Source organism: Macaca nemestrina, chromosome 20 (genome assembly GCF_043159975.1).
Source record: "Macaca nemestrina isolate mMacNem1 chromosome 20, mMacNem.hap1, whole genome shotgun sequence".
Taxonomy (NCBI): domain Eukaryota; kingdom Metazoa; phylum Chordata; class Mammalia; order Primates; family Cercopithecidae; genus Macaca; species Macaca nemestrina.
In genome coordinates this window covers 4,124,018-4,139,487 of record NC_092144.1, presented here as the reverse complement: position 1 = coordinate 4,139,487, position 15,470 = coordinate 4,124,018, and the positions used below count along the sequence as shown (strand labels likewise).

General features: G+C 56.5%; 1 protein-coding gene across 2 annotated transcripts in view; it reads left to right on the top strand.

Annotated features, from left to right (window-relative positions):
• The window catches only part of LOC105485194 (semaphorin 6B), a 41,516-nt gene extending 27,272 nt beyond the window's left edge, over window positions 1–14,244 (top strand). Inside the window, exons 8-17 of one of the 2 annotated variants that reach the window (XM_011747443.3) lie at window positions 317–436; window positions 938–1,026; window positions 4,036–4,253; window positions 6,016–6,147; window positions 6,677–6,826; window positions 8,483–8,665; window positions 8,755–8,901; window positions 10,422–10,499; window positions 10,617–10,675; window positions 12,312–14,244. In XM_011747443.3, the coding sequence (XP_011745745.2) occupies window positions 317–436; window positions 938–1,026; window positions 4,036–4,253; window positions 6,016–6,147; window positions 6,677–6,826; window positions 8,483–8,665; window positions 8,755–8,901; window positions 10,422–10,499; window positions 10,617–10,675; window positions 12,312–13,237 (2,102 nt within the window). In that variant the 3' untranslated portion in view covers window positions 13,238–14,244. The remainder of the gene's footprint in view (window positions 1–316; window positions 437–937; window positions 1,027–4,035; window positions 4,254–6,015; window positions 6,148–6,676; window positions 6,827–8,482; window positions 8,666–8,754; window positions 8,902–10,421; window positions 10,500–10,616; window positions 10,676–12,311) is intronic. The other variant, XM_071087684.1, reaches the window with a different exon arrangement.
• Window positions 14,245–15,470: the final 1,226 nt, after the last annotated feature.

The following is a 15,470-nucleotide window of genomic DNA, read 5'->3' as shown; positions in this document are numbered from 1 at the left end:
ACTCCAGCGTCTGGGTCATTTAGAAGGCAGCTGGATGGCCACTCATCCCAGCTGTGACGTGGGCAGACTCTTAGCCCAGGTTTGGGGCTCAGCTGGGATTGAGGCTCAGCAGGGCTCGGGGCTTAGCCAGGGTCAGGGGCTCAGTTAAGGTCAGGGCTTGGATGGAGGTGGGGCTGGGATGGGATCAGGGCTCAGCCTGGAGACAGGGGCTCCCCTAGGCTCAGGGTTCAGTCTCAGAAAATCGAGTTTCGACCCACCCAGCCCCTGGCCTCTGCGGTCTCATCTCTTGCCTGCCTTCCCCACCCACCCCATCCAGACGGGATGCTCTTCACAGCTACTGTTACCGACTTCCTAGCCATTGACGCTGTCATCTACCGCAGCCTCGGGGACAGGCCCACCCTGCGCACCGTGAAACACGACTCCAAGTGGTTCAAAGGTGAGACCAGGAAGAGCAGTGGGCCCAGACCTGGCAAGGCCCAGAACCTGACGTTTATCAAGTCCCCCCACCAGAATAAGAGTCTCAGAGGAGCTGGGTGGGAGGATTTCCACCACATCTTTGGAATCTGTTGGCCTTTTTGAAGGCTGGAAAGCTAGAGGAACAAGTTTAGTTGGATCTAAAGTAGAACCTGCTGGAAGTGGGTGGCTTAGAAGCCCAAAATGGAACCACAGAAAAGATACAGCAAGACTCAGCTCTTCAACGCATGAGGGAGGAAGATAACAAAAAATAGTTGATGTTGCCATTTGCAGCAAGAGACACAGCGATTTTAGGCTCTTCTGACCTCCCTTCCCCTGCAAAAAACCAAACTTTGAGTCTGTTTCATTTTGCCTGGGTAACCAGCCTAGGTCCCCCCTTCACCATAAAAGCCAGTGAGTTCTTAGCCCCAGAAATCCCCTTTGTCATGTCAGGGGCTGAGTTCTGACCCCTCCTCTCCTGCAGAGCCTTACTTTGTCCATGCGGTGGAGTGGGGCAGCCATGTCTACTTCTTCTTCCGGGAGATCGCGATGGAGTTTAACTACCTGGAGAAGGTGAGGCCAGTGCAGTGGGGCATGGAGTTGAGAGGCTGTGATCATGCAAAGTAGAGGGGGCAGAGGTGGATCCATGAATGCCTACATGGGGCAAGAGGGTCCTGCCCTCCATTTCTGGTTCCCAGGGCCTCCCTTCCAGCCATGATCAGGCCCCGAGCCTGAAGGCATCTACAGAGCAGCCGTGGAGCACTCAGTCCTGACGACGGACATGAGTTGGAAGTCAGATACACCTGGTGCCGTTGCTGTTCACCTGTCCACCCACCCAGCCACAATCACTTATCCATCCTTCATCCCCTGTCCATCCGTCTACCTGCTCACCCTCCCACTTACCCATCTGCCTGTTTTTCAGCCCACCCACACTTTCATGAATCCATTAATCCATCTACTCATCCACCCACTACCCATCCATCCATCCATGCACTTATCCATCTGTCCACGCATCCATCCACCCATCAGTTCATCCAACCACCTTTCCATCCTATCCGTCCATGAGTCCATCCCTCAGTCTGTCCATCTAGCCATCATCTTTCCATCCATCTGCCAATCCATTCATCCATCCGTCCATCCCATCCACCCATCCATGCACCCACCCATCCATCCATTTATCTACCCATCCATCCATCCATCCATCCCTCCATCCCTCCATCCCATCCATCCGCCAATCCATCCACCCATCCATTCGTCCATCTACCTGTCCAGCCACTCATCCATCCATCATTCATCTATCCATCCATCTGCCAATCCATCCACCCATCCATTCGTCCATCCACCCTTCCATCCCATGCATCGATCCATCTCATCCACCCACTCATCATCTATGCACCCACTTATCTATCCATCCATTTATCTGCCCATCTACCCACACACCCATCCATCCATCTATCCATCCATCCATCCATCCATCCATCCATCCATCCATCCACCCATCCATCCACTCACCCATCCAACCATCCACCCACCCAACTCACCAATCCATCCATCCATCCACTCACCCATCCAACCATCCACCCACCCAACTCATCCATCCATCCATCCATCCATCCATCCACCCACTCATCCACTCACCCATCCAACCATCCACCCACCCAACTCATCCATCCATCCATCCATCCATGCATCCACTCATCCACTCACCCATCCAACCATCCACCCACCCAACTCACCAATCCATCCATCCATCCATCCATCCATCCACTCACCCATCCAACCATCCACCCACCCAACTCATCCATCCATCCATCCATCCCATTCATCTGCCAGTCCATCCACCCATCCATTCATCCATCTACCTATCCAACCACCCATCCATCCATCCATCCATCATTCATCTGTCCATCTATCTGCCAATCTATCCACCCATCCATTCACCCTTCCATCCCATCCATCCATCCACCCACTCACCCATCCATCCATCCACCCACTCACCCATCCTACCATCCACCCACCCAACTCACCAATCCATCCATCCATCCAACCATCATCCACTCACCCATCCAACCATCCACCCACTCAACTCACCCATTCATCCATCCATCCATCCATCCATCCACACATCCATCCATCCGCCAATCCATCCAGCCATCCATTCATCCATCCACCCTTCCATCCCATCCATCCATCCACACATCCATCCATCCGCCAATCCATCCAGCCATCCATTCATCCATCCACCCTTCCATCCCATCCATCCATCCATCCATCCGTCCACCCACTTACCCATCCATCCATCCATCCACCCACTCACCCATCCTACCATCCACCCACCCAACTCACCAATCCATCCATCCACACATCCATCCATCCGCCAATCCATCCAGCCATCCATTCATCCATCCACCCTTCCATCCCGTCCATCCACCCTTACATCCCATCCATCCATCCATCTCATCCACCCACTCATCATCTATGCACCCACCCATCTATTCATCCATTTATCTGCCCATCCACCTACACATCCATCCATCCATCCATCCATCCATCCATCCATCCATCATTCATCCATCCATCCATCCACCCATCCATTCATCCATCTACCTATCCAACCACCCATCCATCCATCCATCATTCATCTGTCCATCCATCTGCCAATCCATCCACCATCCATTCATCCATCCACCCTTCCATCCCATGCATCCATCCATCTCATCCACACACTCATCATCTATGCACCCACCCATCTATCCATCCATTTATCTGCCCATTCACCCACACACCCATCCATCCACCCACCCACTCACTGATCCAACCATCCACTCACCCAACTCACCCATCCTTCCTTCCTTCCTTCCTTCCATCCACCCACCCATCCATCCATCCATCCATCCATCCATCCATCCACCCACTTATCCATCCATTCATTCATGCACTTATTCACCTATCCATGCATCCGTCCATCCATTCACCTAGCTTTCTCTCCATCCATCTGTTCATCCATCCACCCACCCATCCATCTACTTATCTACCAACTGCCTAATTACCTTGTCCTCTGTCATCATCTCCTCCATTATCTATCATCCTTTTTCAGACGTATTCATTTATCCATCCACCCACTCATCCCTCTATTGTAATCATCCATCCATCTATTCATCCACTCATCCATCCATCCAGGCATCCTGTGCTGAAGTGCACAGACTGCCACTAACTACTATTGTGACCTTGGCCAGTCCCTTCCTTTTATCCGTGCCTCTTATCAGTTTCTCCATATGTACGATGGGGGGATATCAGTAGGCAGCCCTCAGAAAGAGTGTAAGAGATGTGAGAATAAAACATTTCTTCACGGAAGCAGTGATGATTACGGTTGTCACTGTTGCTATTATCATCACTGACATTCCCACTGGGGATTTCTGCAAGGGAAGCCGGTGCCCAGAGAGGAACGGTGACTGGCCGGGGTCCCACCAGAGCCAGGGTCAGACTCCTCCATCCCGGCTTGGGTGGTGGGTGGTACAGCCTGTGAGCAGCCCTTCCTGGGACACAGAGCTCAGGCCTCCGTCTGTCCACTGTCACGCCCAGGTGGTGGTGTCCCGCGTGGCCCGAGTGTGCAAGAACGACGTGGGAGGCTCCCCCCGCGTGCTGGAGAAGCAGTGGACGTCCTTCCTGAAGGCGCGGCTCAACTGCTCTGTGCCCGGGGACTCCCACTTCTACTTCAACGTGCTGCAGGCTGTCACAAGTGTGGTCAGCCTCGGGGGCCGGCCCGTGGTCCTGGCTGTGTTTTCCACGCCCAGCAACAGGTCAGCGCCCACCAATGGGAGCGAACTGGGAGCATTTGGTAGGCATGGGTAGAGAGGGCTTGCATTCACTCCTCAGATATGCCCAGGGTCCTAGGTTGGGCACCACTGGATTAGACCCCTGAGAGGCCTCGGCCCCAGGCTGGGGTGAGACAAGCTGACAATGACCCTCTAAGTCCCTTTGGTCAGAACTGGGCCAGAGATATCCTCATCCTCTGCCTTTGGGGAGAGGAGCAGGGAGGGCTTCCTGGAGGAGGGGACATTGGAACTAGGCTTCAGGTGTGAGATGGAGGAAGAGGGAAGGGTGTTCAAAGTTGGAGAAACAGCACATGCAAAGGTCCTGAGGCTGCAGTGAGTTCGGTATATTTAAGGAATCTCGAGAGGGCCTGTGTGGGAAGGGAACCAGGGGAGAATGGACAACACGAGGGCAGGGAAGTGATGGGACGGATCAGGCAAGGCCTTGTGAGCTGCAGGCAGAAACCTGGGCTTTTTCCTGAGAGCACTGGGAGTCATGGAAGAGTGAAGAGCAAGAGGGATGAGATCAGGTTTGCATTTTTGTTTGTTTGTTTTTGAGACGAGTCTCGCTCTGTCGCCCAGGCTGGAGTGCAGTGGCACTATCTCGGCTCACTGCAACCTCCGCCTCCCGGGTTCAAGCATTTCTCTACCTCAGCCTCCCAAGTGGCTGGGATTACAGGCACCTACCACCACTCCTGGCTAACTTTTTTTGTATTTTTAGTAGAGATGGGGTTTCACCATCTTGGCCAGGCTGGTCTTGAACTCCTAACCTTGTGATCCACCCGCCTCGGCCTCCCAAAGTGCTGGGATTACAGGCGTGAGCCCCCGCACCCGGCGATTTGGTTTTTTTTTTGAGACGGAGTTTCACTCTTGTTGCCCAGGCTGGAGTGCAGTGGTACGATCTTGGCTCACCACAACCTCTGCCTCCCCAGTTCAAGCAATTCTCCTGCTTCAGCCTCCTGAGTAGCTGGGATTACTGGCGCATGCCACCATGCCCGGCTTATTTTGTATTCTTAGTAGAGACGGGGTTTCTCCACTTTGGTCAGGCTGGTCTCAAACTCCTGACCTCGTGATCCACCCTCCATGACCTCCCAAAGTGCTGGAATTACAGACGTGGGCCACCGTACCCGGCCCAGATTTTCGTTTTTAAAAAGCCTGCTTGTGGGCCGGGCACAGTGGCTCATGCCTGTAATCCCAGCACTTTGAGAGGCTGAGGAGGGCAGATCACTTGAGGTCAGGAGTTTGAAACCAGCCTGGCCAACATGGTGAAACCCCGTCTCTACTAAAAATACAAAAATTGGCTGGGTGTGGTGGCAGGCACCTGTAATTCCAGCTACTTGGGAGGCAGAGGCAGGAGAATTGCTTGAAGCCGGGTGGTGTAGGTTACAGTGACCCGAGATTACACCACTGCACTCCAGCCTGGGCGACAGAGCAAGACTGGGTCTCAAAAAAAGAAAAAGCTTGCTGGGGAATGGGTTCTAACAGTGGCAGTGGGGAGGCAGGACATCCAATGAAACAGGGATGGGGGCCTGGACAGGGGGCGGCCTCGTAGACCCTGAACTGTGGTCCAATCTGAGATGTTACTTAGGAGGAACGGCTGCATTTGACAGATGCGGGAGGGACACGGGATCTCTCTGGCGCAGGAAGACTGAAGATTCGCTGGATCCTGCAGACAGAGGCTCCTGCATGTGATTGTCTGAGATGGGGCCTCCCAGTGGGCTCACCAAATTCTTTCATCCCAACCCCTCAGCATCCCTGGCTCGGCTGTCTGCGCCTTTGACATGACACAGGTGGCAGCTGTGTTTGAAGGCCGCTTCCGAGAGCAGAAGTCCCCCGAGTCCATCTGGACGCCGGTGCCGGAGGATCAGGTGCCTCGACCCCGGTGAGAATCCCCCCCATCCTGAGTCACGTGCCCAGATGAGGTCCTGATCCCCAGGGCCAGGGACTGAGGCTTCCAGGTGGTTATTTAGCTGATGCTGAGTTCAGCTATACCCATTATGCAAATAGGAAAAACTGAGGCTGGGCGCGGTGGCTCACGCCTGTAATCCCAGCACTCTGGGAGGCTGAGGTGGGCGGATCACCTGAGGTTAAGGGTTTCAGACCAGCCTGACCAACGTGGCGAACCCCTGTCTATACTAAAAATACAAAAATTAGCTGGGCGTGGTGGCACTATGCCTGTAATGCCAGCCACTCGGGTGGCTGAGGAGAAGAATCGCTTGAACCCAGGAGGTGGAGGTTGCAGTGAGCCAAAGCACTCCAGCCTGGGCGACAGATTGAGATTCCGTCTCAAAAAAAAAAAAAAGAAAAAAAAACTGAGGGCCGTTGGGCAAAGCAATGGGTACCCCTGGTGAACCAGTCCCCTTTATGAGGACCTTTGCGTTCTTCCTGACCACACCCTTTGCCACCCCCAGGCCTGGGTGCTGCGCAGCCCCCGGGATGCAGTACAATGCCTCCAGCGCCCTGCCGGACGACATCCTAAACTTTGTCAAGACCCACCCTCTGATGGACGAGGCGGTGCCCTCGCTGGGCCACGCGCCCTGGATCGTGCGGACCCTGATGAGGTCAGTCCTGGAGGGGCACGGCGTGGCGAGGGGAGAGAGGATGCAGATGCTCAACACAGCTGAGCCCATGGCTGCCGGCGCTGCCCAGAGAGCTGGAGACAGAGACACAGACAGAGAGGGAAAGATGGAGAGACACTAGGAGAGAGATAGAGAATAAAGAGATAGAGAGGCATCAAGAGGTGACAGGCAGGGTGCCAGGCACAGTGGCTCATGCTTGTAATCCCAGCACTTTGGGAGGCCGAGGTGGCCAGATCACCTAAGGCCAGGAGTTTGAAACCACCCTGGCCAACATGGAGAAACCTCGTCTCTACTTAAAATACAAAAATTAGCCAGGCGTGGTGGCAGGTGCCTGTAGTCCCAGCTACTCGGGAGGCCGAGGCAGGAGAATCACTTGAACCCAGTGAGCCAAGATCATGCCACTGCACTCCAACCTTGGGCCAGCGGGAGACTACGTCTCAAAAAAAAAAAAAAAAAAGAGGTAGACAAACAGACACACACTAGGAGAACAAAGGAGGAGAGAGACAGAGACAAGGAGAGAGACAATCAGAGACAGACACCCAAAGAGACAGACAGGGAAGAGACTAAAAGAGAGAAAGAGACTAAAAGGTACACAGACACACATACACATCAGGAGAAAGGGGGGCCGGGCACAGTGGCCCACGCCTGTAATCCCAGCACTTTGGGAGGCCGAGGTGGGAGGACCACTTGAGGTCAGGAGTTTGAAACCAGCCTGGTCAAATGGTGAAACCCTGTCTCTACTAAAAATACAAAAATAATCAGCTGGGTGTGGTGGCGGGTGCCTGTAGTCCCAGCTACTTGGGAGGCTGAGGCGGGAGAATCACTTGAACCCAGGAGGCAGAGGATGCAGTGAGCCGAGATCACGTCACTGCACTACAGCCTGGGCGACAGAGCGAGACTCTGTCTCAAGAAAACAAAACAAGGCCGGGCGCGGTGGCTCAAGCCTGTAATCCCAGCACTTTGGGAGGCCGAGACGGGCGGATCACGAGGTCAGGAGATCGAGACCATCCTGGCTAACACGGTGAAACCCCGTCTCTACTAAAAATACAAGAAAATTAGCCGGGCGAGGTGGCGGGCGCCTGTAGTCCCAGCTACTTGGGAGGCTGAGGCAGGAGAATGGCATGAACCCAGCGGGGCGGAGCTTGCAGTGAGCCGAGATCGTGCCACTGCACTCCAGCCTGGGGCACAGAGCAAGACTCCGTCTCAAAAACAAAACAAAACAAAACAAAACAAAACAAAAATTGGCCAGGCGTGATGGCACGCACCTATAGTCCCCGCTACTCAGGAGGCTGACGTAAGAGAATCGCTTGAACCTGGGAGGCGGAGGTTGCAGTGAGCTGAGATTGTGCCACTGCACTCCAGCCTGGGCGACAGAACGAGACTCTGTCTCAACAAAAGCGACAGGGCCAAGTAGAGTCTGGTTTGGGGTTATGTTTCTGGCGAGTGTGCCCACGTGCCTGTGTGATCACCCATGTCTCCGGCATCCATGCACACACGCATTTGTTGCTGTCACGTGGTGTGTCACTGTCTGTGTGCACCCGTGTAACCATGCCCATGCCCGTGTTGGTGGCAGGTGGTGGCTGGAGGACCCCTGGGGGATATGGGGCCAGCCTGACCCTCCCCTGCCCTGTCCCCCAGGCACCAGCTGACTCGAGTGGCTGTGGACGTGGGAGCCGGCCCCTGGGGCAACCAGACTGTTGTCTTCCTGGGTTCTGAGGCAGGGACCGTCCTCAAGTTCCTCGTCCGGCCCAACGCCAGTACCTCAGGGACATCTGGGCTCAGTGTCTTCCTGGAAGAGTTTGAGACCTACCGGCCAGACAGGTGGGTCCAGGCAAAGACGGGGAGGGGTCGCCAGCAGGAGGGGAGATGGGCTGAGTTGCCCTCAGCCTCACCACTCTGCTTGTCCCCAGGTGTGGACGGCCGGGCGGTGGCGAGACAGGGCAGCGGCTGCTGAGCTTGGAGCTGGACGCAGCTTCAGGGGGCCTGCTGGCTGCCTTCCCCCGCTGCGTGGTCCGAGTGCCCGTGGCTCGCTGCCAGCAGTACTCTGGGTGTATGAAGTGAGTGTCTACCCCAGGCCCGCCATGGGCAGGAAATGAGGGAGGATGGGCACAGGGAGGGAGAGCTGGGTTCCAATCAACAGCCCAACAACATCCTAGTCATTGAGCTGGGCAGAGGGCACGGCCCATGCAAGGCCCAGGGGCAGGACCACGCCTGGTGTGTTGGAAGAACAGTGAGGTGGCCGGTGTGGCTGCAGCAGAATGAGCAAGGGGGAGAGAGGGAGGAGGGGAGGACGGGGAGGGGATGGGAGGGGACGGGGCGGTTTGTGCAGAGCTTTGTGGGCCTCAGGGAGGACTTGGGCTTTGACCTCGAGGGAGGTGGGAGCCATGTAGGGTTGCAGGCAGAGGAGGGACTGGCCGTGACTCCGGTGCTTACAGGTGCCCTCTGGTGGCTGCTCCAGGAGGAGACTGCAGGGGAAGGAGAACCAGGGACCACGGCGGAGGCCGTTTCCCTGTCTCTAAAATGGGAGGAAAGCTAGGATGCATGCCAGTGCTGGCGCACGCCTGGGCTCCGTGTGAGCCGTCAGTGCAGAGGACCCTGCCTCCTGCCCACCGTTATCGCCACGATGACCCAGTGGCTCCAAGTCCAAGGGCACAGCCTCTGGCACGAGGCCTGGGCTCCCATCTCAGCTCTGCCGCTTGGGCAGACGTTTACTTTCTGGAGCCTCAGTTCACTTACCTGTAAAATGGGGAGTGAACAGTGTCCTGCACACGGGTTTGTTCTAAGGACTCCAGGAGTTGCTATTAAGAGGAGGGACTGGGCTTCATAGCTCACGCCTGTCGTCCCGGCACTTTGGAAGGCCAAGGCAGGAGGACTGCTGCTTGAGCCCAGGAGTTCGAGACCAGTCTGGGCAACACAGCATAGTGAGACCCTGTCTCTAAAAAAAAAAAAGTCAGCAGGGCGTGGTGGCACACATCTGTGGTCCCAACTACTCAGAAAGCTGAGGCAGGAGGATCACTTGAGCCTGGGAGGTTGAGGCTGCAGTGAACTATGATCATGCCACTGTACTCCAGCCTGAGTGACAGAGCATGACCCTGTCTCTTAAAAAAAAAATTAAATTTTAATTTAAAAAAATTTTTTTTAATTTAAAAATTAAAAAAACGCCAGGCATGGTGGCTCGCACCTGTAATCCCACCACTTTGGGAGTCTGAGGCGGATGGATCACCTGAGGTCAGGAGTTCCAGACCAGCATGGCCAACCTGGTGAAACCCTGACTCTACTAAAAATGCAAAGATTAGCCAGGTATGGTGGTATGTGCCTGTAATCCCTGCTACCTGGGAGGCTGAGGCAGCAGAATTGCTTGAACCTGGGAGGCAGAGGTTGCAGTGAACCAAGATGCTGCCACTACACTCCAGCCTGGGCAACAAGAGTGAAATTCCGTCTCAAAAATAAGTAAATAAATAAATAAAATAAAAATAAAGAGGCAGGTGCTTGGAACAGGGCCCACAGGTCACCATCACCGTTGAGGCTGTGTGAGTGACTTGGACACTTGTCCCATTCGGTCCCTGGTCTGCTCTAGGAACTGTATCGGCAGTCAGGACCCCTACTGCGGGTGGGCCCCAGATGGCTCCTGCATCTTCCTCAGCCCAGGCACCAGGTACTGTGGGAGAGGGAGGTGGGTGGAGGGTGTGTCAGACCCGCCCATGATCCAGGATCCCCTGGATCTCTGACTGTGAAAGGGGCCTCTGCTGACGGTGCCTCCTCTCCCCATTAGAGCCACCTTTGAGCAGGACGTGTCCGGGGCCAGCACCTCAGGCTTAGGGGACTGCACAGGTGAGTTGGGAGAATGGCAGGCTAAGACCCCCTCCCCCACTACCATGGGGGAGGGGAGGGAGGAGGCTACAGGACCCTCGAATCCTCTGGGAGGTGGGTGGGGAAACTGGACTCCATCAGAGCTTTAGAAAGGCATGGAAAGGTCTTTCTATGCCTTTCTAAAGGTTATTGGGGAGGGAGATAGGGGAAGAACAGAGACCCCAGAAGACAGACACACCAAGAAACAGGCTTTGACAAGGACGAAGAGACAACAGAAGGCAGACAGACAAACTTCAATAGGACAGAAGGGGCCCGGCGGTGGCAACTCCTGCCTATAATCCCAGCATTCTGAGTGGCCAAGACAGGAGGGTCACTTGAGGTCAGGAGTTCGAGACCAGCCTGGGCAACATAGTGAAACCCTGTCTCTAAAACAAAAACCCAAAAATAATCCAGACGTGGCAGTGCATGCCTGTAGTCCCAGCTACTCGGGAGGCTGAGGCAGGAGGATCGCTTGAGCCAGGGAGGTGGAGGCTGCAATGAACTGTGGTCAGGCCACTGCACTCCAGCTTGGGCAACAGAGCAAGAATCTGTCTTTTTTTTTTTTTTTTTTTTGAGACAGAGTTTTACTCTGTCACCCAGGCTAGAGTACAGTGGTGTGATCTCAGCTCACTGCCACCTCCATCTCCTGGGTTCAGTTGACTTGTTGGCCAGGCTGGTCTCAAACTCCTGACGTCAGGTGATCTGCCCGCCTCAGCCTCCCAAAATGCTGGGATTACAGGTGTGAGCCACCGTGCCTGGCCGAGATCCTGTCTTTAATAAAACAGAGGTATCTGGAGGCAGGGTCGCACTGAGCTGCACCACTGCACTGCAGCCTGGGGGACTCTGTCTCAAAACAAAAACAAAAAAATTTAAAAATAAAACAATTAGGCCAGGTGAGGTGGCTCATGCCTGTAATCCCAGCACTTTGGGAGGCAGAGGTGGGCGGATCACGAGATCAGGAGTTTGAGACCAGCCTGGCCAACATGGTGAAACCCTGTCTCTACTAAAAATACAAAAATTAGCTGGGTCCACGTGGTGGCGTACACCTGTAGTCCCAGCTACTCTAGAGGCTAAGGCAGGAGAATCACTTGAACCTGGGAGGTGGAGGTTGCAAAGAGTCGAGATCACCCCACTGCACTCCAGCCTGGCACACAAAGTAAGACTCCATCTAAAAAAATAATAAAAAGGCCGGGCACAGTGGCTCACGCCTGTAATCCCAGCACTTTGGGAGGCCGAGGTGGGCGGATCATGGGGTCAGGAGATCGAGACCATCTTGGCTAACACGATGAAAATCTCTACTAAAAATACAAAAAATTAGCCTGGTGCGGTGGCGCCTGTGGTCCTAGCTACTCGGGAGGCTGAGGCAGGAGAATGGCGTGAACCCGGGAGGCGGAGCTTGCAGTGAGCAGAGATCACCCCACTGCACTCCAGCCTGGGCAACAGAGCGAGACTCCCTCTCAAAAAAATAAATAAATAAATAAATAAATAAATAAATAAAAATAAAATAATAATAACAACAAATAAAAATAATGAAAAAGAGGACAGAGGGCCTGAGGAGGTAGGAGAGGTGCCCGGGCCCCCCCTCGGCCCCGCTAACCCCCCTGTGCTCCCCCGCTAGGACTCCTGCGGGCCAGCCTCTCAGAGGACCGCGCGGGGCTGGTGTCGGTGAACCTGCTGGTGACATCGTCGGTGGCGGCCTTCGTGGTGGGAGCCGTGGTGTCCGGCTTCAGCGTGGGCTGGTTCGTGGGCCTCCGTGAGAGGCGGGAGCTGGCCCGGCGCAAGGACAAGGAGGCCATCCTGGCGCACGGGGCGGGCGAGGCGGTGCTGAGCGTCAGCCGCCTGGGCGAGCGCAGGGCGCAGGGTCCCGGGGGCCGGGGCGGAGGCGGCGGCGGCGCCGGGGTTCCCCCCGAGGCCCTGCTGGCGCCCCTGATGCAGAACGGCTGGGCCAAGGCCACGCTGCTGCAGGGCGGGCCCCACGACCTGGACTCGGGGCTGCTGCCCACGCCCGAGCAGACGCCGCTGCCGCAGAAGCGCCTGCCCACCCCGCACCCGCACCCCCACGCCCTGGGCCCGCGCGCCTGGGACCACGGCCACCCCCTGCTCCCCGCCTCCGCTTCGTCCTCCCTCCTACTTCTGGCGCCCTCCCGGGCCCCCGAGCAGCCCTCTGCGCCTGGGGAGCCGACCCCCGACGCCCGCCTCTATGCTGCCCGGCCCGGCCGCGCCTCCCACGGCGACTTCCCGCTCACCCCCCACGCCAGCCCGGACCGCCGGCGGGTGGTGTCGGCGCCCACGGGCCCCTTGGACCCAGCCTCAGCCGCCGATGGCCTCCCGCGGCCCTGGAGCCCGTCCCCGACGGGCAGCCTGCGGAGGCCGCCGGGCCCCCACGCCCCTCCGGCCGCCACCCTGCGCCGCACCCACACGTTCAACAGCGGCGAGGCCCGGCCTGGGGACCGCCACCGCGGCTGCCACGCCCGGCCCGGCACAGACTTGGCCCACCTCCTCCCCTATGGGGGGGCGGACAGGACTGCGCCCCCCGTGCCCTAGGCCAGGGGCCCCCCGATGCCTTGGCAGTGCCAGCCACGGGAACCAGGAGCGAGAGACGGTGCCAGAACGCCGGGGCCCGGGGCAACTCCGAGTGGGTGCTCAAGCCCCCCCCGCGACCCACCCGCGGAGTAGGGGGCCCTCTCCGCCACAAGGAAGCACAACCAGCTCGCCCTCCCCTCACCCGGGGCCGCAGGACGCTGAGACGGTTTGGGGGTGGGTGGGCGGGAGGACTTTGCTATGGATTTGAGGTTGACCTTATGCGCGTAGGTTTTGGTTTCTTTTGCAGTTTTGGTTTCTTTTGCGGTTTTCTAACCAATTGCACAACTCCGTTCTCGGGGTGGCGGCAGGCAGGGGAGGCTTGGACGCCGGTGAGGAATGGGGGGCCACAGCTGCAGACTCAAGCCCTCCCCCACCCCTGGAAAGGTCCCTCCCCGACCCAGGCCCCTGGCGTGTGTGGGTGTGCGTGCGTGTGTGTGCCGTGTTCGTGTGCAAGGGGCCGGGGAGGTGGGCGTGCGTGTGCGTGCCAGCGAGGGCTGCTGTGGGCGTGTGTGTCAGGTGGGCCACGCGTGCAGGGTGTGTGTCCACAAGCGACGATCGTGGTGCCTCCAGCGGCCTGGGCGTTGGCTGAGCCGACGCTGGGGCTTCCAGAAGGCCGGGGGCCTCCGAGGTGCCGGTTAGGAGTTTGAACCCCGCTCTGCAGAGGGAAGCGGGGACAATGCCGGGGTTTCAGGCAGGGGACACGGGGAGGGCCTGTCCAGAAGTCACATCGGCAGCAGCTGTCTAAAGGGCTTGGGGCCTGGGGGACGTTGAAGGTGGGCGGGGCCCCTCTGTAAATACGGCCCCAGGGTGGTGAGAGACTCCCATGCCACCCGTCCCCTTGTGACCTACCCCCTCTGACCTCCAGCTGACCATGCATGCCACGTGGCCGGCTGGGTCCTCCACCCTCTCTGGAGTTTGCCTCCCCCAGCCCCCTCCCCATCAATAAAACTCTGTTTACAACCACCGGCCCCCATGACTCTGGCTCTGCTCTGCCTCCTAGGGGTGGCATGGGTGGGAGGGCACCCTCAAAAGTCAAGACCAGGCCAGGTGTGGTGGCTCATGGCCTGTAATCCTGGCACTTTGGGAGGCCGAGGTGGGTGGATCACTTGAGGTCAAGAGTTCAAGACCAGCCTGGCCAACATGGCAAAACCCTGTCTCTACTAAAAATACGAAAAAATTAGCCAGGTGTGGTGGTGGGTGCCTGTAATCCCAGCTACTCGGCCGACTGAGGCAGGAGAATCGCTTGAATCTGGGAGTCAGAGGTTTCAGTGAGCTGAGGTCATACCACTGCACTCCAGCCTGGGGTGACAGAGCAAGACTATCTCAAAGAAAGAAAGAAAGAAAGAAAAGGCTGGGTCAAAACAAATCTGGGGAGCTGAGTGTGGGAACGTCTTCAACTGCATAGCAGCCAGTTTCTTTCTTTTTTTTTTTTTGAGACGGAGTCTCGCTCTGTCGCCCAGGCTGGAGTGCAGTGGTGTGATCTCGGCTCACTGCAGCCCCCACATCCCAGGTTCAAGTGATTCTCCTTTCTCAGCCTCTCGAGTAGCTGGGACTACAGGCACCCACCACCATGCCTGGCTAATTTTTGTAATTTTAGTAGAGACGGGGTTTCATCATATTGGTCAGGCTGGTCTTGAACTCCTGACCTCAGGTGATCTGCCCACCTCGGCCTCCCAAAGTGCTGGGATTACAGGCGTGAGCCACCATGCCCGGCCAGCCTTATGAATTTTGTTTTAAGTGGGACAGGAAGTCACCAGAGAGTTTTAAGCAGGGATGTGATCTGATTTCATTTTAAGGGATCATTTTGTTACTGTGTCACCACATTTCACAAGCCTTCCTTTCTCTCAGCCCATGTTGATTAAGACCTATGAACGGCTGGGCTCTGGGGACAGGGCAAGGCACAAGACAGATTGAGTGCAGTGGCTCACGGCTCAGAGAGACTGAGAGGATTCCTTGAGCCCAGCAGTTCAAGACCAGCCTCCTCCTACAAAAAAAAATTTTAAAATTAGCTGGGCATGGTAGCATGTGCCTATATTCCCAGCTACTCGGGAGGCTGAGGCAGGAGAATTGCTTGAACCCAGGAGGTGGAGGTTGCAGTGAGCCGAGATCGTGCCACTGCACTCCAGCCTGGGCAACAGTGCAAGACTCGGTCTCAAAAAAAAGAAAAGAAAAAGTCATAGGTGCAGATAAAGCT